This window comes from Amaranthus tricolor, chromosome 1 (assembly GCF_026212465.1).
Source record: "Amaranthus tricolor cultivar Red isolate AtriRed21 chromosome 1, ASM2621246v1, whole genome shotgun sequence".
Lineage (NCBI taxonomy): Eukaryota > Viridiplantae > Streptophyta > Magnoliopsida > Caryophyllales > Amaranthaceae > Amaranthus > Amaranthus tricolor.
The window spans coordinates 3,490,789-3,513,358 of record NC_080047.1 but is presented as its reverse complement, the minus strand read 5'-3'; the positions used below and the strand labels follow the sequence as shown (position 1 = coordinate 3,513,358).

The 22,570-nt window shown below is 32.7% G+C and overlaps 2 protein-coding genes, 1 long non-coding RNA gene and 1 pseudogene across 4 annotated transcripts; 3 read left to right on the top strand and 1 right to left on the bottom strand.

Annotated features, from left to right (window-relative positions):
* The first annotated feature begins 604 nt into the window (after positions 1-604).
* On the top strand, positions 605-1,631 carry LOC130799376 (uncharacterized). The gene is made up of 2 exons (XR_009039259.1): positions 605-1,133; positions 1,386-1,631. It is a non-coding gene; the product is annotated as an uncharacterized LOC130799376 (long non-coding RNA).
* Positions 1,499-5,663, bottom strand: LOC130799364 (protein ANTAGONIST OF LIKE HETEROCHROMATIN PROTEIN 1-like). 2 transcript variants are annotated; one of them, XM_057662467.1, is made up of 4 exons: positions 5,234-5,559; positions 3,929-4,453; positions 3,622-3,847; positions 2,912-3,544 (listed from the first exon to the last, which is right to left on the bottom strand). In XM_057662467.1, exons 2-4 carry the CDS (start codon positions 4,448-4,450, stop codon positions 3,042-3,044), a joined length of 1,251 nt encoding a protein of 416 aa, XP_057518450.1. In that variant the 5' UTR covers positions 4,451-4,453; positions 5,234-5,559; the 3' UTR covers positions 2,912-3,041. The 2 variants fall into 2 exon arrangements, with proteins under 2 accessions (XP_057518455.1, XP_057518450.1); XM_057662472.1 differs by lacking the exons at positions 2,912-3,544; positions 3,622-3,847; positions 3,929-4,453 and adding exons at positions 1,499-2,418; positions 2,522-2,872 and having other exon boundaries at positions 5,234-5,663.
* Positions 5,664-7,710: 2,047 nt separating this feature from the next.
* On the top strand, positions 7,711-12,248 carry LOC130799356 (LEAF RUST 10 DISEASE-RESISTANCE LOCUS RECEPTOR-LIKE PROTEIN KINASE-like 1.1). The gene is made up of 4 exons (XM_057662459.1): positions 7,711-9,059; positions 9,922-9,951; positions 10,034-10,252; positions 10,338-12,248. Exons 1-4 carry the CDS (start codon positions 8,273-8,275, stop codon positions 11,327-11,329), a joined length of 2,028 nt encoding a protein of 675 aa, XP_057518442.1. The 5' UTR covers positions 7,711-8,272; the 3' UTR covers positions 11,330-12,248.
* Positions 12,249-12,534: 286 nt separating this feature from the next.
* On the top strand, positions 12,535-15,141 carry LOC130799352 (LEAF RUST 10 DISEASE-RESISTANCE LOCUS RECEPTOR-LIKE PROTEIN KINASE-like 1.1; annotated as a pseudogene).
* Positions 15,142-22,570: the final 7,429 nt, after the last annotated feature.

Below are 22,570 nucleotides of genomic sequence, written 5' to 3'. Positions count from 1 at the left end.
ATCATCCATTACCATTGAAGGCATCCAAACAACCAAATTTTTTATTACTTAATTTTATTACCATTACCGCCCTCTACTACCATGTACCAAATGGGCCGTAAGTGCAAAGAGTGTAGGAGACCAAGGGAACAAGAGAACGCATTGCCACTGACGAGCTGCAGGTAGCTCGACCAAGCCCAAGTCGAGCCATGGTCAAGCGAAGGCTTTTGACCCCAGTTCGTGACCTATTTCTTGTATACAACTGCTTGTATAAATACTAGTGTCCTAGGTTCTTAGTACTTGCACCAAAGTCTCATTGTAATAGAACAACCTTCTAGCTTATTTCTCACGCTATTAGCTCCTCTTTTCCTTACACTAAACCTCCATTGTAATACCTATCAAATTTTTTATTTCTCCTTTAAACACATAATATAATCCTAGGCTAGATGATGGATGTTGCTCATTAATTGTTGAACCACCTTAAATACTTGTCTTGATTATTTACTTTATTTTTGCCATTCATCACTAACTTGCATTATTTGTTTCCAACACTTAAGACACATCATAAACATCAACTTAACTTCATATTTTTGATCCTTGAGTGAGGTAATAGCCTCTCCTTTCAGTACTCATGGATCATAAATACAATTGGCTTCCCCTTATTTTGCTGAGTTTTATATTTTAATGACAAATTCTTGTGAGAGACGGTCTTTTTGAGAAATCATTTTAATTTGGCCGACTCATTATATATTTTTAAAATTTAGTAAATAGGCATTAAGAATGATAAAAGTAGACATTTACAATATTGAAAGGAGGCAATAAGAATACGGTAAATAAGCATTAAAAATACAGTAAGAAGATATTAATCTTTAATGGATTAGGCTTAAGATACGTCTAAGACAGTCACTCAAGAGACTAGCTATACAAAAAGTCCATATGATTTTCCCACCTTCCAAATGGTCTTCTGTTCTTCCCTTGCTTCTTTTTTGTTCTTCAATTTCAGGTTATATTATTCATGTAAAACCCTAGATTATTAGTCCTAACATGAATTGCAAAGATTTGATGCAATCAATACAATTGGTTCCAGCAATCAGCTACGATAATTCCTGCTTTGATACACATCATGTCCATGTAATGGAATTCATCAATTTCAGGTAATCTCGTTCCTTTCGTTTACTTTGCTCCTCAGTTTCTCGATTGCTTGATTTTGCTTTTATGTTTTGATTTGAATATTGATTGTTAGTAGATTTGATCGATACATTGAAAGTGGTTTAGTACGTTATAGTATTTGGCATTGAGTTAGTAATTTTGTATAAAACTCTGGTTTCATCTTTCCAACAATTTAATGTCTTTCAAGTCGAGCCTTAGTTTAGTATGATACTGATAATTTTCTGTTTCCTTGATAGATAAACCATACCCGTTTATTTGCTCACAAGATTGGGATGTTAACAGTCTTATATACCACTAAGGGGCCGTTTGGTTCGCACAAGGGAATCGGAATGGAATCAGGAAAGGGAATGAAGGAGAAAGAAATGGATTCCCCTAATTTAGCCTAGTTGTTTGGTTGTGTTCAGGAAACGGAATGAACTGCTGAATGATTCCCTTTGTGACTGTTTGGTTCAAGCTAAGGAATCAAAATTTGATTTTTTAAATTCTTTTATATTTTCTCCAAAAATAAGTAGTTGTTATATGATAAACTTGAAAAAATTATTTTTTGAAAAAACATAACTCTAAATAATAACAACGTAGCTCGATTAATTACATATAATGACTTGTTTGTAGATCAAAATACATACGAAAAGTGTTCTAGTCCTTTTCAAAATCATTCATGGAACCACAACATTAGATCTAAGCATTACTATTTCCTCCAAGAAGACTCTTAACATAATCACTTTTCAAAGCGTCGGGACACTTTGAAAATATGAGGAGCTTGTTTGGTTGTGAGGTTAGAATGTTAGCCACTTCAAAAACTTGGTTAGGAGTTACACCTTCTAAATTAAAAGATAGTAGTTCCTCTAACACTTTCTCAGTCTGTTCAACTACTTTTTGCTCACGATCATCAGTGCGGGCCATCACATTTGCCATAGTTGAAAGATGAACATTCATGTCTTTCATGAATGCTTGTAAGCTAGCCAACTCATTAGAACTACCTTCACCAGCATTTCCTCTCTTACTTCTTTTATTAGAAGTTTTTTCAGTTTTCATTTTTTTAGCAGGAGGAGAAGTAACAGTTTGAGTGGCATTACCACTAGCATCAATTCCCTCATCATCACTTGAATCAAGTGTAACTTGTGGAGGGGCAACGTTTTGCAAATTCTGTATTGCTTCAACATAATCTTCAGCTGGTTTTCCGGTAGCGTAATCCTTGCCGTAAACATTCATTAGTTCATGAAAGTGCGGAAATGAAACTCCAAACAGGTTTTTGCAATTCGGATGATTCTGAACCAAACATTCAAATGTACAACATCATCAAAAAATCTCAAACATAATTGAACCATACTGTTCAAAGTAAACAATGTCAAATGTACAAAGGTTGGCATACCTTGCAATACTCGTCATAAACAGCCCGATCTACAGAAATCATTTTTTTTTCATCATCCCAGACGAATCCACTTGTATTTAACATTTGAGAAATAGCCCTAAACTTGGCTACAAGTGTCTTAAGTCGAGAATCAATGTGTGGCAGAGCCTTCAAACCACAACCAGGAAGAGCCTTACCTATGAGCTCCTCTAAGCGAACCATGTAGCCGCTTCTAAATCCATTTTCACACCTCCAGTGAGGATCAACAGCTAACTCTGACAAGGCTTCCACAAGAGCCTTATCTTCTTGGGCAGTCCAAAATCGTTTGTTTTTTCCCCTTCCACCTCCACTAGCACTACTTTCATCCATCCTCTATAACATTCAATACAAATAAACAAAATTGAACTATACTGATCATAGTAAACAAAATTGCATGTATATAAAAATGGAATGAACCAACAAATATTCAATACAAGAAATAAACATACAAGTCTGAAAATCAAATACAAGAAATGGAGGTTTTAAATAAAAATGAATAACATCACAAAGTAAGTCTGCGTTGTCTAGCCCTCCAATCATTGAACATATGTTGGGCCATTGTATTTCGGAAATTCGTCCATGGATCGGTTACAGCAATGGAGGTTATGTACTCCACATCATCTTCCTCATTAACATCACCATCATTATCATCACCATCATTATCATCACTATCATTTTCCTCAAACAAGTCCTCATCATCAAATTCTGCAAGCATGTATCTCTTTACCAAATTATGTAATAAAGCACAAGCAAGTACAATTCGACCATGTGTTTGTAAACTAAACCAAGAAGGACTTCTAAGAATCCCCCATCTTCCCTTGAGTAATCCAAAGCATCTCTCAATCACATTTCTAGCTTTTGCATGCCTTAAGTTGAAATATTCTTCGGCGGTTTGGGGTTGTCGGGGGCCATTATTCCATTCTCTAAGATGATAAAGATGCCCTCTATAGGGTGCAAGGAATCCTTCTCCATTAGTATATCCTCCATCACATAGATAATAACAACCTTGACAAATTAAAAAAAAAATATTACTCTCTTACTAAGTTAATCTCAAATAAAATCTAGTACGTCAATCAAATTACCTTTTGGAACTTTCAACCCATTAGGCCTAGAAATAGCATCTCGAAGAATCCGACCATCGTGTGCCGACCCCTCCCAACCAGGTAAGACATATATAAATTCCATCTCGGGTGAACATACTCCTAATACATTCATAGCAAGGGTACCTTTTCTAGTCCGATATTTGGATCGCTCATCACAAGGAACATTCACTAGAATCATTGTACCATCAAGGGCACCTAATGAATTCTACAAAACAAACAATATCACTTTACAATATGTAATAGTATCTCCATTTTATCTCAAATTAAAGTGTTGGTTTTTATTTACCTTGAAATATTTCCATCTTTCATCGTTGCAATCCTCTTGTATTGGTGTTGGTTTCTTAAGAAGAATATCATGTAACTTTAAGATTGCTAACAAACAAGCATGAAATTGTCTACTAATAGTTTCACCACTTCTATAAAAATGTGCACCCATCATTCTATTTTTCTTATGGTGAGCTAATGTGTATAAGAAACCCGCAACCATCTCTTCCAAACATGTGTTTCTTGTTTCATTTAATCCACCAATATCTCTAACCATCTCTAAAAGAACACCAAATGTGTATCGATTTATACGAAGATAGTTCCTACACAAAGTGTCACTTTCTCTAATCATTCTATTCAAGTTGTGCAATCTCATTTTTCTCCTAGTTTTTTTATCAAGCTTAACATAATGGGAATCGTATATAGTTTTTCTCATCGAGTACAACATCAAATGTAGCAACACAACACAATTAATCATAGTAATTATGAACCGAATACAATCCCAATTTCTCTTCCTTTTCAAAGAAGTACCAATGCTAGCCATTTTCTGTACAAATGAACATCAATAAGAACATCAAAGAATTACCAAGCACCTTGTTTCCATGTATTCTTGAAAACCAAACAAACAAACAAACAATGATACATAATCAAGTTTCTAAAATCCCAATTTTTAATCATACTAAAACAACATCAATAATCCCAATTTCTAAAATCCCAAGTTTCTAAAACAACATCAATTTGGATATCAACAATCAACAAGATTCAACAATCAACAGCAACACGATATAGTTAATGATACAGCAACAAGATTCATCAATTTAATCATACACCAATACTGCTTCAACAATCAACACCATACAAGATTCAAACATCAATTTAAATGGGAAATCAACAAGCATCAACAAGCATCAACACAGTGAACTCAAATTTGGTTTCAACAGCAACAAGATTCAAGCAACTGAAAACGAAGATTCAACTTTTAATGGAACAATACTGTTAATGAAAACGAAGATTCAAGCAACAAGATTCAAGCAACTGAAAACGAAGATTCAACTGTTAATGGAACAACACTGTTAATGAAAACGAAGAATCAAGCAACAAGATTCAAGCAACAGCATCAATAGCTAAATCTAAAACGAACGATTTCAACAGCATCAACAACATCAATGGAACTCAAATGGGAAAACGAACGAAGGAGCAGAAAACGAAATCTAAAACCTAAAATTGGAGATTCCGTTAATGGAGAAAGAAGAAAAAGCAACAAAAAAGCAAACGAAAACAGCAGCAGAAATCTAAAAAAGGAGAAAGAAGAAAAAGGAAGACTCACCTGTTAATGGAGATTCCGTTAATGGAGGCGCAGCAGCAGCAGCAAGGAGGCGCGAGGAGGGAGGCGCGAGGAAGGAGGCAGCAGCAGCAGTAGGGAGGCGAGGAAGGAAGCAGGAGCTGAATGGGGAAGGGAATGGAATGGGAAAGTGGAGGGGGAGGTGGGGAATGGGGATTACGTGATTTAGGTTAACCAAAACCTAAAATTGGGTAAACGGAATGATTCAAAATGCGAACCAAACAACATCAAAGGGAATGGGGTATTTTCATTCCCTTTCCCTTTCCTTAATACCCCCAACCAAACGCCCCCTAAATACATACTCCCTTATCTCATAAACTAGAGTTTACATTATTATTATTTTTGAACATGACTACATTTCTAATACCCTACTAAACAGTGGCGGACCTTCATTAAGGACCAATAGGGCTCCACGGCTTGACCCTTTGAAATTTTTGCATTATCATATAAAAGCAAAATGTTGTATGATTAATTACAATTAAAAATATGGCTTAACGGTTGAGTGTATTGTTGCTATATAGATAAGAAAAATTACCGTGCATAATACAATTTTTTATAATTTTTCTATAATAATACAAATTTTTGATCAATCATAATATCATCTTAAGGGGTTTTTTCCTAAAATAATACTAACTTCAGTTTATTAACTAATTTACCAATTTTTTTGTTATATAATCTTCTATAATTTGATTTTTAGCATGTTAGGGATATGCTCGGGAAATACCCTTTAAGTTGGTATTATTCCTGGTTAATCAAAAGTTGGTATTATTGTAGGAAAATAAGCAAAAGGTTGTATTATTTATGGTAATTTTTCCTACTAGATTTTCGGAGTTCAAAACTTAGTTTTTTAATTTTAATGTTAAAATAATAATTTTGACCTTTTCTAACTTATGGGTCAAGATCCGTCACTGCTTCTAAAACCTATAAATTATTCAAAAATTCTCATTTAACAATTTATATCTATGATTATCTAACTAAAGGATATATCTCACTTACAATATCACATTAAAATACTTAATTATCTACTTTTCTTAATCCTTGTGCCATTTTCTAAAAAGCAATCTCAATGGGATTGAAGGGTAATAAAAACTTTCTTGGTGACATTCTGTATCAGGTCAGATAATTGACTAGCTGACAATTTTTGAAATCAGAGTTCTGAAGGCAATTTCAACCATACATTATGCGGAAAATCTTGGCGTAAGAGCTGGGTAGAATTTAATGTTCAATTTGAGGGGCAATAGGGTGGACTCAGCCACTCCGCTAGTTCATAACATGTCAATATTCATTGCTATGCCTATGAATTTGATTTATTGAATGAATTTTGGCTTGGAGTTAAAATAATTGGTTGCCAGAACCTTTTTCCTTTCCTTTTTTGACTATCCTATGAAAGAAAATGGCGTGTTTTCTACACCAAAATGTTCCAGACCAGAATAAGGCCGGAGCTCAGTTTGAATTCAGCGTTGAAAGACTTGTAAAAGCAAGTCAATTTTCTTGTCTTTTACATAGCTTCTGATAAGGAAGTCTTGTTATAGATAAGGATTCCTAGAGAAAGAGGTCTTAGAGTATGGGGGAAATTATTTCATGGTAAATTAATTACTAATTTCCTCTTAAATTAGTTGCAACGCTAGATTTTGTGCTCTTTTTTGGATTTTAGGATTAGGATTAGGATTAAGGGAATAAAATTATGATTGGATAGTCTGAATGCACTAAAATAGAAAACACTCTTATGTAGACTTAGCGCACATTAAAATAATACGTCAACCTTCCATGCTGGTTGTCTAGTAGAGTAAAAAGTAAGGAGTGTGAATTAGTAAAATGGATAAGTAATGTGGGTTAGAAAAGTGAAGACTGAAAAAATAATGCACAATAAAAATAGTGTGCACTAAATCTATATTAGACTTTTATGTAAGAATAGAGAATATTGAATCAAATTGTAAATGCTTAAAAGTAGGCTTGAATGAATCATAGTAGTATTAAGGTTAATTCTAAAATTTGACAAGTAAAATTTACTATATAAGGAAATATGGTAAAACAAAAATATGTTGCAAATACTAATTTGGGACAAAAAAGTATCTGTATAATTGATCAACTGATGACTTAGTATATGATTTATTTTTTATCAAAATAGCATGCACTTTTTTCAATTTGTATACTGCTACTGTAGGCTGTGGGTATGGATGGCAATGGGTGGGACTCGGCTCGGATTATACATTCTCCGACTTTGCTCCGGATTTTAGTCGAACTTTTTTTTTCAGTTCACCTCCACTCGGAGTCAGATTATGCATACTCCAAGTTTGCCCCGACTCGGACTCTCGGACCTCCAACGAAATCGGATTATTATCAAACTTTATATTTGTTATATTATACTAATGATTTAAAGCATACGAAGTTAACAAAATATATATTTTAAATACAATTTAACAAAAAAATATGTACTCTGAATTCAAGTTTAACATGAGAAATATTCCTAATACTACAATTTAACAAAATTTTCTCGCATTTTGATTTGGCGTATTTTATTTCTCTTGATCTGATTTGTCGTATTTTGATTCATTGATCTAAATAAAAATACCACGTAGTTTTTCAAAATCGAAAATTATAATTAGTATGAGAGAGAGCTTGAATTGGTCACGTCTAGAGTTTTAAAGGAAACAAAATATTGGGTTAAAAGTCAAATTTAAAGTCGGATTTCCTTCAGGGTCGGAGTCGAGTCGGAGTGTAAGATTTTTAATAAGGTCCAACTCTGATCCGTCTCTAACTCGGATTCTGATCATGAAGTTGGAGTTGGAGTCGGATAACCTTTTCCTCGGACTCGAATCGGATGATTTTTTTCTCGGATCGAGTCGGACTAGGGTCAGATTCAAACTGAATTGTCTTCCCTATCTGTGCGGCCTCTTTGGAGTCTGGTTTCCTCTTTCATGTTTAACACGCTAAGAAAGCAACATTCTATGGTTAATAAATAGATATATTAGTTTGTACTTGAGTAAATAAACAAGAAACTCATATTTCCTTGAAAACTTAAACATGGCTTCCTATTCCTTTATCCTACACTTCCCCATCATAACCCTTTTTTTTTTCTTATTAACCATTGTAGAGTCCAATGGAGACTATGACACTACACAATGCTCTATTCCATATTCATGCGGGTCATTAAAAAATGTCACGTACCCATTTTGGGGAGTTAACAGGCCCATGTTCTGTGGGATTTCAGCATTTAAGCTTAGCTGTCTCAATGATTCAGGATTTTCTACTAGAATGAACATATTTAGTGACGAACACCCAAGTACAAGAGTGCTTAGCATCAATACATCTTCACACAAATTGGTTTTAGAGCATAACTTAGACTGGTCAGAACATTATCACACTAATCATAATACAACGTTGCTTCCTTTTTTAAAGCCAGATGTTGGATATACGAGTATAAGCTTATTATGTGGTTGTAATAACTCTTGTTCTAGATATTACAAGTCTTTTAACTGTACCAACTTTTGTGTTTCCAATAGTACTACTGTTTATTACTCTGATGAGCACTCAGATATCAGCAGGACAGATAAATCTTGCTCATGTGAGAGCAATAGGACTTATGTGGTGAATAAGAGAGCTTTGTCTGAGCTTGGAAAAAATGTCTCGTTTACGATGCTCTTGAAGAAGTGGCCAAAATTTGGCTTGAAGATTGTGTTGAACTTCACTGCTTGTTCCATGTGTGAGGATTCTGGCGGCAGCTGCGGATCAAAAATAGATACAATTCCAGATCGTTTTCTATGCTATTGCCAAGATGGACAACAGCCACTACCGTGTCATACCATTCGCGGTGAGTTAATCATTTTTTTTTTAATGATTGGGGGGTGAGGAGAATCTCCTAACGACAAGAGGGAAGGGGAATTTATCGTTCTATAAATGGTGAGAATTGAACCTCTATCACTAGGTCAACCCATGATTCTCTGTCGTCAGTTAATCCTCCTAAACACCTTCCACCAGTGGAACATTAAATTTTGCAGTTTAGATTGTATTTAAACTATTAAGCATATATAGACCTATCAAAACATTTAATTGGATAGGTTTAAAGCTGGGTTGTTTTTGGATTAACTGAGTTTAGATCAACCCAAGGAATCAATGGTTTTTTTATAGAAAAGTTATTGATCAAAAACATAAAATTTGAAGAGAAATATAGTGAGTACAACTCAAAACTCGAAAGGTTGACCGAATTCAAAATTAGATCAATCATGCCACTTATTTGTGTGTGTGTGTAGGGGGGGTTGGTTGGATCTTTTTGAGTCACAATTGATATTTTGGCTTATGACTCATTCATTTCAATCGAGTCCCAGTTTGATTTTGGATCAGATCAAAATTTGATGGTTCATTCATGAAATGATTCAGAAAATTCACATGATCCCTCGGTTCAATCATAAAAAGTTACTCAACATGTAGGGTATCTGTGTATTTTTGACCTTAAGTCTCGTAAAGGCGAATACATACACATTGGCACCTTCTCTTGATTAAAAGAATACATTAATACCTAATACCTCTTATATGAGATAACTGTTCTCAATCAGTCCTGCTGCAGGCTTACATATATTAGCTTCTGACTTATTACTCTAGCTTAGTAGAACTATTCAATGAGCACATATGTTTTTTGTTGCTAGACTTACAACAATTCATTGTTTCTTTTGCAGAGAAAAAAATTGGAATATATCTGGGATTAGGTAATCAAATATCATTGCTGTGTACCTAGTTGTAGTGGCTAGAACTCGCAACTTAACTGACATAACCTTGACTAACCATCAGGAATTGGAGGAGGCACAGTTATTCTTGTAGCCATCATAGCCATTTGCTACCTGAGGAAGATGAAACTTGGGTGCTTTGCCAGTAGTCCATCAGACCTTGAACGTGAAAGCAGACACTTCGGTTTGCCACTCTTTTCTTACAGTGAACTTGTAGCTGCTACTCGCAGCTTTGATCAATCAAATGAACTTGGTAGTGGAGGCTTTGGAACAGTTTATTACGGTAAGATCTTTAATTAGGTTCACATACGAACAAGAAAATTTTCAAATTTGATCACTAATCAGATGTTTCAATGTTTTGATATTAGGAAAGCTAAAAGATGGAAGAGAAGTAGCAGTAAAGCGCCTTTTCGAAAAGAGCTACGGAAGGGTTCAACACTTTATGAACGAAGTAAAAATTCTTACCAAATTAAGACACCAAAACCTTGTGTCCCTCTATGGCTGTACTTCCCTAAACAGCATAGAACTAATCCTTGTATATGAGTATGTTAAAAATGGCACAGTGGCTGATCATTTGTTCGGAAAATTCTCAAAATCCGGATTACTTCCCTGGTCTGTTCGCCTCAAAATTGCAATAGAAACAGCCACTGCACTCTCCTACCTACACGCTTCTGAGATTGTACACCGTGATGTTAAAACTAACAACATTCTCCTTGACAGCAACTTTAGTGTTAAAGTGGCTGATTTCGGGCTTTCTAGACTTTTTCCGACTGATGTAACTCATGTTTTAACAGCCCCGCAAGGGACTCCTGGGTACTTAGACCCTGAGTATCACCTGTGCTATAAGCTAACTGATAAGAGTGATGTTTACAGTTTCGGGGTAGTCCTCATCGAGCTGATATCTTCTATGCCTGCAATTAACATGGACAGGGAAAAACTTGAGATCAACTTGTCCAACTATGCAATGAGCAGAATCCAACGGTGTGAATTTGATGAGTTAGTGGACCGAGAACTTGGGTTTGCAAAGGATTTCAAGGTTAGGAGAATGACAATATCAGTGGCAGAGCTCGCATTTCAGTGCCTACAACATGACAACGAATTCAGGCCATCAATGAATGAAGTTCTGGAAAATCTCAAGAGGATTGAGTGTGTTGATTATGAAGCATTGCAGGCAGAAGAGATGGCTAAAAATGGTGGGGAAGAAATGGTTAAAATGCATAGAAATAAAGTACCGCCGCGTTCCCCTACAGAGGATGATCAAGCACAACTGTTAAGCAATCATCAGCTATATCCACCTTCCCCAATCTCCTTGATGGATAAATGTTTTAGTATGTCCACTGCATCAAACAACAGCAAGTAAGTTCTGTGAGTCTATAATCTATATACATAGTAATTAGTTGATACTCTTTCTGTCCCTTTGAGTTTGACACAATTATGTGTATTTTTGAGTCAAAAACTAAATAAGCTATCACAAATTTTTGTGATAGACGGTTTCTTTGAGTAATCATCTCTAATTGGCTGGCCCCCTTATATATTTTTTAAAATATTGTAAGTAGGCATTTAAAATAATATAAGTAAACATTTTGAATATTGTAAGTAGGCATTAAGGATAATGTAAGTAGGCATTAAGGATAATGTAAGTAGGCGTTAAGATACGTCTCACAAGAGACTAGCTGATCATCTATTGATGATGAGGTGTATGAGCACTTGGTGGGGCCAGCAATGGCTTGCATGGATGAGCAAGCTAAGGATCATACATGTCAAGAGTTTGAATCAAGGAAGTGGGAAAATGTGATAAAATCGAGGATGAACGATGGATACATGGGCTGCTCGATCGAGCAAAACATCAGCAAGCAGCCAATGAGTTCTTTGATTGTATGCTCGATCGAAAAGTGATAAAGACAGATAGAGAATATTTCATTATACTGGTCTTTTAGAAAAAAAAATTGTTACGTTAAATGTATTTCTATGTTACTTTCTTCCTGAGGAATACTTGCAATTGTATGATGCAACAGGGTAGACTTTAATTCATAAATAGTTAACGATTACTTTCCAAATATTCATTGGAAAAACTCCTTCATATAACTCAAATTTCTTGACTCCTGACCATTACACAAATGTTAGATGACATAATTTTGTTTAATCTATACCCCATTGATTTGAAACGTAAGGAGTATATAATATTGGCGCTCAAACGATTTTGAATTGAAATTAATTGGAAGGATTATTTGACTAAGATAATGTATTGATTCATATAATTGACTTTTTGAGGTTAAGATCCCGACATTATTATTGTTGTTATGTTAAATTTGACCAAATATATGTTTGATAAATGAATTTAGATTGGTTTTTTAGTTAACTCTAACTTTAAATTTTTCGTTTGGTTAAACCATCAAAAAAATATTTGATAAATAATTTTTAAGTGTTGAAAAATTAGCTTTTAGGTCAAAATCATAAAATTGCTATGAAAAACTTTTTTAATTAGATTTTGGTTTTTAAACTACTTTTCTCTAATAAATAATCACCAACTCATTTTTGTTAAGCATTTTCTTAACAATTAATTTTCGCTAATTTAACTAGCCAACAACTTCAACAAATTATTTGTCAAACATACTCTTTGTCTAATAACTCTTTTAAATTCCGTGGTTACCAATTTCCACATAGTTGAAAACACATGAACTTGTGTGTATAACTTGTACCCAAAAATGAATTACCATTTTTTTACACTTAAAACCAAAAATGTTTTTTTATATATTTCTCTCCTACAATTCTCCTTACCCTTCATCTTCTCTTACTTTTACCAATATCAAACTGTCAAAATTCACAATATTCAGCATGTTCTTTCCAATACTCCTGTGGGAACATCAAAAACATAGTGTACCCATTTGGGGAGGTAACAGACCCAAATTCTGTGGGATACCAAACTTTAAACTAAACTATAAGCCAAACCCACATCAAAATGACACTAAAATGAAGGTATTTGGGATGAAAAAAGTGGGTTAACTGTATTTAACATCAACACTTCTTTCCATATCATAGTTCTTTCCCAAAAAAAATTACTTTAACTTTGTCATCTAGAAGATTCTAGAAATATAAAATGGCTTCCAACATTAATTCCAGAAGGTTCTTATACAAATATAAGTTTATTCTATGGTTGTAATACTAATTGTTCAGTAAGAGATAATTCCAAGTTTATTATTTTGATAATTGGTTAAAAATGAGCAAAATGGATGATATGTGTAGGTGTAGTAATAATGTTAGTTTGATGGTGAATAAAAGGGGATTTGATGAGATTAGAAGGTTTTTAGATGTTTTAATGAAAGGTCAAATATTAGGATGAAGTATTGGGTGAATTTTACAACTTGTTCTAAGTGTGAGGATTCTGGTGGCAGATGTGGGTCACCTGAGGATGTTTCTTCTGATCAGTTTGTGTGTTATTGCCGAGAAGGTCCGAGGCAACTAATGTGCCCTCCTCAATCAAGTAAGTTTTTATTTTAAATTATTAGTCGAGTCGGTTTTATGGGATGATCATAATAGATGTGAATTGTGATCAATAAGGGGTCATAGAAAAGAGGTCTCAAAATATTAGAAATAAGTCACTTTTATTATAAATAAAGTTTTTGTTCTTGTAGCAGTCGTAGCCATCTGTTTTATTAAGCTAAAACATGGTCACTCAAAGCTGGAAACACGGACTGCTTCTTTTGACAGCAATGAATCAGACCTCGAAAATGAACAAGTAAACTTCGATGTGCCACTCTTCTCCTCCACAGAACTTTCTGACGCTTCTGACAATTTCGATCAATCTAAAGAGCTTGGCAAAGGGGGCTTTGGAACGGTTTATTATGGTATTTTTGAACACGTTAGCATGATCATTTCCATTCTAAAACCAATTTTTTCGTATGTGGAGTAACTCGTTTATATTTATTCGTAGGGAAATTAAACGATGGAAGAGAACTAGCAATAAAACGCCTCAACGAAAAGAGCTTGAAAAGAGTGGCACCATTCATGAATGAAGTTCAAATCCTCGCCCGTTTAAGACACCAAAATCTCATGTCTTTTTACGGTTGTACTTCCAAACACAGCCAGGAACTCATCCTTGTATACGATGTATATAAGAAATGGCATGGTGGCTGATCATTTATATGGGGATAGCTCAAAAACCGGAGTACTTCCCTGGCCTGTTCGTTTGAGAATTGCAATAGAAACAGCGGCTGCACTATCCTACCTGCACGCCTCTGATATCATACACCGCGATGTCAAAACTAATAACATTCTCCTAGACTGGAATTTTGGTGTGAAAGTGGCTGATTTCGGGCTTTCTAAATTCTTCCCGACTGATGTAACTCATGTCTCAACTGGCCCCACAAGGAGACTCCTGGATACCTAGATCCCGAGTATCATCTGTGTTATCGGTTGACAGATAAAAGTGATGTTTATAGTTTTGGGGTAGTCCTAATCGAGCTGATATCGTCTGTGCCTGCAATTAACATGGACAGGGAAAAACTCGAGATCAACTTGTCACACTATGCTATGAACAGGATCCAACGGTGTGCATTTGATGAGTTAGTTGATCCACAACTTGGGTTCGCGTTGGATTTTAAGGTTACGCGAATGACTATTGCAGTGGCAGAGCTCGCGTTTTTGTGCCTGCGTTATGATATGGAGTTTAGACCGTCGATAGATGAGGTGTTAGAGGGTTTGAAGAGGATTGAACGCGATGACTATGAAGCATTACGGCAGAAGAGATAGGTAAATCCGGTAATGAAGAGATGATGAAAATGTGTGAAAGTGATATGCCTCTCTTGCTGTGAACGATCACTCGCTGTCGCAGCTGTTGCGTAATCCACAGGTTTATCCGCCTTCTCCGAGCTCTGTCATAGATAAATGGCATAGTAGATCCACTGTATCCAGCAGCAGCAAGTGAGATGGTTTAGTTTTTGAGTATATATAGATTGAAGATGAAGAATTTTTCTTTCACTCTTGTGATAGGGTATTCTATTCTCACCGCCTACAAGAAGATGCATCCTCCCCTCTTGCTTGTGCAATGGCTATAATTGTTTAATACTTTTATGAAAGAATAAAGTTGTTGTGATAAAAATCATTTGAGTACATAACATATTTTAGGATTTTAATTATTAGTTGAGTTGATTTCTTAAATGGTATTAGAAGCTAATGTAACAAAAGGTTTAAGAACATGCATATCTCTATAAAGGAGAAAAGTGAGTGATAGACAATCAACTCAATAAATCTTAGTCACATTCTATGGTCAACTCCAATCTTTTGGGATTAAAACTCTAACATTGTTATTGTTGTTGCATAAATTTATCAGAGCTAAATCATAAAAATAACTTAACATAACATGGAGCAAGATTTAGATTTAAGAAACAATTTAAGATAACATGCAATCCTAGCAATATTTAGTTTCAAGGAACAACTTGAGATAACATGTTGCAAGATTTGGATTTAAGAAAAAGGCTAAGTAACAAAGAATAGACTCAATCCCTAAATTTATGGATCTTTCAACGCATAGAAATGTCAAACCTTTTATTTACAATACATATTCAAATAAGACAGGCTTTGGGTCCCCTAAAACATGCCTATGATCAAGTGTATCTCGTGCAATTTTGGGACTCTTGTGTCATGAGAAAGCAAGTAGTAGGAATCTTTATACCCCATTTTCTATTTTAATTTGTCTTATAAACTTTTATTTTTATTTTTGATTATGACTCATATTTTTTTTTATCAACACATTTAACTTATTTTATCATCTCATTCACACGTTCTTTACACTTTTTTATGTAATATTATTTTACCCATTTTTGTATTTTTCCCACCAATTGTCAATTGGGCAAAATCTGTAAGATATAGAGAGTAAGTTTAAACATGAGTAGCCAATTAAGATCTTGTAAAAATCGTCTTAACATAAATTTTATTATTATCAATTTATTATAATTTTAAATTATATACAATTAGATATATTTAGAATTTAATATATTTATTAATAAACCCAGAAGAACCAAAACGAGATGATAATAATAATAAATAGGAGGTAATAGTTAATTAGTAAACATCTCACTAAATCACTAATATAATATCATATGTAAATATTTTCTCATGAGCTTTTTTGGGATTTTAATATATTATAGTAAGAGTTTATCTCGAAGAATTGAAAATTAAAAATAAGCAAATTTATCTCATTTATCTCTTTCAATTGGGTTTGGGTTTGGATTTGGGTTTTAGTCGAATTTGAACTAATTTTTTCCATATTTTTAAGTCATATTATTTTTGAATTATAGATTAAATTTTCGTAATATAACACTAATTTTCAATTGAGTTTCGAGTCCACGTTTAGGTTGGAAAGTTTTTGACATGTTTGCTGAGAATTGACAATAAATGGGTCTATAAAGTGGTCTTACTTGTTTATTTTGCTAAATTTTCATTGGTTCTTATGGTCAAATATTAATTAGCTTTGTTTGAATGTTCAACTAAACTTTTTTGATAACTATAGCCTTTCAAATGAGTCAAATAAATAGTAAATAAAATGGTTAACACAAATTCTTACTTGAGACCGTCTTTATAAAAGACGCGTCTTAAATGAACCGGCTCATTATTAACAAAAAATAATTACCAGAAAAATGTGCGCTGTGCAATCCTATTTGAAGTTGGTGTTATAACCTATTGAAGTTGGTATTATAACATATTAGAGTTGCTATTATAACCTATTAAAGTTGGTATCTTCAAATATGTTATAATACCAACTTTAATAGGTTATAACACCAACTTCAATACTACTCTTAATAGATTATAATACCAACTTCGATAGGTTATAACACCAACTTCAATAGGTTATAACATCAACTCCAAATAGGATCAAATGCGCGCGTCAGTTTTTAGATTTTTCTCTTTTTTATTGGTTGTGCCTGGTCCTAAAGAGTCGTCTCTTATAATAACGGTCTCTCAAGAAATGCGCTAAATGGTTAATCAAATTTTCAGATGTGCACATCTGTCAGTATATAGTAAATAGCAATTGCAATCATTGGATGAAACCTCCAAAATCAAAAGTTTTTGGTTTATTTATTTATTATTATATAATAGATAATAGATTGAAGATGGAACGATGAGAATTAAACTTGTGATTTTACTCAGAAAAAATAATAAATATTTTAATTAAGATAAAATTTGATTATTAAAACTCAAAAGTATGTGATTTAAAATTATTAAAGTCGGATTTCCTTAGTGAAAAAGTGACAACTCTATAGTTTAAAAATAATTGACAATTTTTATTTCGATTTTGTTAGTTACATTGTGATAAAAATAAAATCTATTACACTTTTAGTTTAAGTGTAGAAAATAAAGACTGTAGTAGTTAAAAGCAATGGAAGAGTAATAAATTCTAACCCTTTGATGATGCTACGAAAAACAATATTTTTCTTTATAACATAATAATTTTTAATTGACGCATGGAAAAACCCAACCAATCTAACCTAATCAAATAATAAGTAGAAGTATCTTCAACAAGTCTCGTGTGATATCTTCTAACCTAAGACGAGCTCATATAATTAGCTTTTTTTAATTATTCATTATAAGATTATAATTGATCATTTCAAAATTATAAGTTATCATTTTAAAATTATAAAAAATTACTTTAAAATAATAAATTCACAATAAATTAGCTCAATAGAAATAATTTCACCGTTAGACATATTATAAGAATTGGGAAGTATTTAAAGGGGTGTAGAGCAAGTAGGGGTGTAACTAATTTGGTGAAAAAACAAACACCGAACCGAACCAAACCGAATAAGAAATTTGGTTTGGTGATATTTTAAATATGATTTGGTTTGGACAAAAATTCTAAAAAAATTTTTGGTTTGGTTTGATTTCGGTTTAGAGTCCCAAAAAATTCTAAGGGATTGAGTAGGCCCAAGCCCAAAAAGAATAAAACCCTAGCAGCAAAATATAAATAAAACTTAAAAAATCAGAATTCATTTGGAACCCTAGGAACTCACTGACGGTGCTCACTATTCTCTGACTCCCTCTTCTTTTCACCATTCCTGAATCTGAGTATGAGAGTATCTGACCATTCCTTCTCATCTCATCTCTTTCATTTAACCATTCGACCATTCTTGATAATTGATACCATTCATCTTCTCAGTTCTCATCTCTTTCATTCGACCATTCTTGATACCTTCTCAATTCTCATCTCAACTTTTCTCAATGGAAGACCAAAAGTAATATCCTTTATTTGCATTCGTTTATTAGGTTTTAGATTTAGATTTATTTGTTATTTTTCGTTTACTTATTCAGATTTATCTCTTATTTTTCGTTTATTTTTTCCTCTTTTATTTTAGATTTAGATTTATTTGTTGTAATTTGTTATTTTAGATGTATTTGTTATTTTTTTCGTCTTCTGTTTAGTGTTTATCGTCTTTTGTTATTTTAGACTTATCTCTGTTTTGTTTTTTTTTCGTCTTTAGTTCACCGTATTCTGTTTAGTGTTTATTATCTTCTGTTGTATATTAGATATTAGTTCTTATTTTGTTTTTGTTTTCTTTTTTGTTTTAGTACTGGGGAAGTTAATGCCCAATCTACTGCTTCTTCTAAGAAACTTGTGAGGAAAAGGATGAAAAATAGATCTCCAATATGGGATCACTATGATAAAGAAGAAACTAGTGAAGAAGTTTGAGCTTCTTGCGAATATTGTAAGATTAAATACAATTGTGAAACAAAAAAGAATGAAACTAGTACTTTGTGGGCTCACATTAACAAGTGCCGTAAGTATCCCTACAATACCCCTAAAGATTCAAAGCAAAGTTTACTTTCCTTTCAATATGATGGTAAAGATAAGCAAGCTGGTAATATTAGTATTACTTATAACAAATTTGATGCAATGAGTTGTAGAAAAGCCTTGTCTTTTATGATAGTAGTTTATGAGCTTCCATTTAAGTTTGTTGAAGGTCTAGGTTTTTTGCATTATTCAAGTGTTTTAGAGCCTAGGTTTCGTGTGCCTTCTAGAGTGACTATTGCTAAAGATTGTTATGAGATTTTTATATCTGAAAAAAGAAAGCTTAAGAGTTACTTAAAAAAGATTGATGCTAGAATTTCTTTAACTACTAATACATGGACTTCTATTCAACAAATCAATTACATGAGTTTGATTGCTCATTTTATTGATAATGATTGGAAGTTATAAAAGAGAGTTTTAAATTTTTGTCCAGTTTCTAGTCACAAGGGTGATGATACTAGTAAAGCTGTAGAAAAATGTTTGCTTGAATGGGGGCTTGATAAAATATTTCGTATCACAGTTGACAATGCTTCCGCTAATGACACTACTATTGTTTATTTGAAAAAAAAAAAAGATAAACAGTTGGAAAACAGGGGTTCTTAAGTGTCAATTCTTACATATGCGTTGTGTAGCTCATATAATTAATTTGGTGGTTGGTGATGGAATGAAACTTGTTAATGATTCAATTCAACGCGTGAGGCAAGCTGTTAGATTCATTAAGCAGTCACCTGCAAGATTACAAAGATTTAAAAAATGTGTTTTAGATGAGAAAATTAGTTCTAAAAAATTGTTGTTGTCTTGATGTGATTACTAGGTGGAATTCTACCTTTTTGATGTTGAGTGCGCTATTGATCTCGTACTTGCATTTGAGAGGTATGCAGAGGAGGATCCTCATTATGAGGCTGAGTTGAAAGAAAGAGATAAGAAATTAGGCAAGCCTGAACATGATGATTGGGAGAATGTTAAAAGATTTTGTGAATTCTTAGGAAGTTTTTATGAGTTGACTTTGCGTGTTTCTGGATCTAAGTATGTTACCGCTAATTTGTTTTTTCATGAACTTGTGAATGTTTCTGCACTTTTGAAAGTGCTGAGTGTTGGTGATGACTTGGATATGTTAATGATGGCTAATAAAATGAAAGAGAAATATGATAAGTATTGGGGTGTTCCTGAAAAAATAAACTTGGTCATTTTAATTGTTGTAGTATTTGATCGTCGCTATAAGATTGATTATGTGGAGTGAATGTTGACTAAAATTTATGAGGAAAAGAAAGCAAAGTCAATTGCTTTGAAATTAAGGGAGAGGTTTGAATGCTTTGTTTGAGGAGTATCGAGGTTCGTCATCAAGTGAATCGAATAAGGAAAAAGTGTCATCTTCTACTAAGGATGAGAATGTTTCGTTTGCACAAAAGAAAATTGAGTATTTGAAGAACAAAAATAAGAAACGAAAGTGTGAGAAAGAGGGAGAATTAAAGGCTGAGTTGGATAAGTATTTGGATGAAGATACTGAAGAAGATTTTGACAATTTTGATATTCTAAGTTGGTGGAAGTTTAATAGTCTTAGGTTTCCTACCATGGCAAAAATAGCACGTGATGTGTTGGTCGTCCCAATCTCCACTGTGGCTTCAGAAAGTGTATTTAGTACAGGTGGAAGGGTTCTTGATCCTTTTAGGAGTTCTCTTACTCCTAAAGTTGTGGAAAGTTTAATTTGTGCTCAAAATTAGCTTCGTTCATCCCCTATTCCTAATGTTGAAGAAGTTTTGAAAGATCTTGAACAACTTGAAGAAGGTAACTTATTTACAAATTACATTATTTTGCAATATAGACAAAATTGAGTTTATTAATTCTTTTTTGTGTTTTTTTTGCAAGATTTGAGTAAAATGGTGTTGGAAGATCTTGGTGATGATGGCTCAACATATCTCAACAACATTGAAATTGAAGATTGATGAACTTTATATTTTGTAAATTGTGATATGGAATTTGTATTTTGTAATGAACTTTTAAATTTGTTTGAATGTTTGATGAACATTTTAAGTTGTTTTAGTCTATTTTTAATGAACACTTTAAGTTGTAATGATTAATGAATTGACCGATTGTTGAAAATTTTCTATTGGAATCGCTTCGGCCAAACTGGACTAGTTCGGTTCTATTCGGTTAATTCGGTGCGATTTGGACTGACATTTTCAAATTCGATTTAGTTCAATTTGGATTGTAAAAACTATGATTTAAATTTAGACTGAAAATTTCAACACTGAATTTAATTTGATTTGATTTATATTTATGTATATAATCCAAATCAAACACCGAACTTTGACCTCTAAAAGCAACTAGGTTGAGCAAATGGTGGTTAAATGATAAAATGGGTCCATTCCATTGTTGACCAAATCAAAGTAAAGTGCGTGCGCCCACACGAGTGAGGTAATAATCAACATAACTCAAAAACTCATCTCATAATTTCTTGTGCAAATTCAAAAAGGGGCATTATTATTTGTCGCCACCCTTTTCATTTTATCGTCACCCCCTCCTAATGAAATTACGAATTTGCCCCTGATTTTTAAAAATTTACAAATTTGCCATTGAGTTAATAAATTTTCATTTTCATTTTTTTTTAATTTTTTTTAATTATTTTTATTTATATTTTTATTGTTATTATTATTATCATAGTTATTATTATTATTATTATTATTATTACGGTTATTATTATTATTATTATTATTATTACGGTTATTATTATTATTATTATTATTATGGTTATTATTATTATTATAACGGTTATTATTATTACGGTTATTAATAATAATAATAATAATAATAATAATAATAATAATAATAATACTAATAATAATAATAATAATAATAATAACATTAATAATAAAAATAATAATAATAAAAAAAAATTAAAAAAAAAAAATATTAGTCGCACAAAACATGCGACTGACAGTCGCACAAAGCAGTCGCACGTTTTGTGCGACTGATATTTTTTTTATTTTTTTTTTTTATTATTAATTTTATTATTATTATTATTATTATTATTATTATTATTACGGTTATTATTATTAATTTTATTATTATTATTATTATTATTAATATTGTTGTTGTTATTATTATTATTATTAAATTATTATTTTTGTTTTAATTATTATTGTTATAACTGATGTAAGAAAGAAAGCATAAAAATTGACAAACACAAAATACACAGAATTTACGTGGTTCACTGACAATGTGTTGACTAAGTCCACATGCAGAGGAGAGAAAAATTTTATTACTAGAAGAAACCTAAAATACAAATATTGGCTAGATTATAGAAAATAAGAGTTTATAAATTACTCCAATACATAAAACCTTAGCCAAAACAGATTTTTTTGGGATGATGCAAAACTAATGCCCAAGACTCCTTTTATAAGGAGAAGAATAACAAGCCTTTGTTATTCTTCCGATGTGGGATAATGATAAACATTAATCTTCCAATGTGGGATAATGAAAAACATTAATCTTCCAATGTGGGATAATGACAAACATCAATCTTCCAATGTAAGGTTATGTCTTGAATCCCACATTGGAAGATTGATGTTTGTCATTATCCCACATTGAAAGATTAATGTTTTTCATTATCCCACATTGGAAGATTAATGTTTATCATTATCCCACATCGGAAGAATAACTTATAAAAGGAGTCTTGGGCATTAGTTTTGCATCATCCCAAAAAAATTTGTTTTTGGCTAAGGTTTTTTGTATTGGAGTAATTTATAAACTCCTAATTTCTATAATCTAGCCAATATTTGTATTTTGGGTTTTCTTTAATAATAAAATTTTACGCTTTCT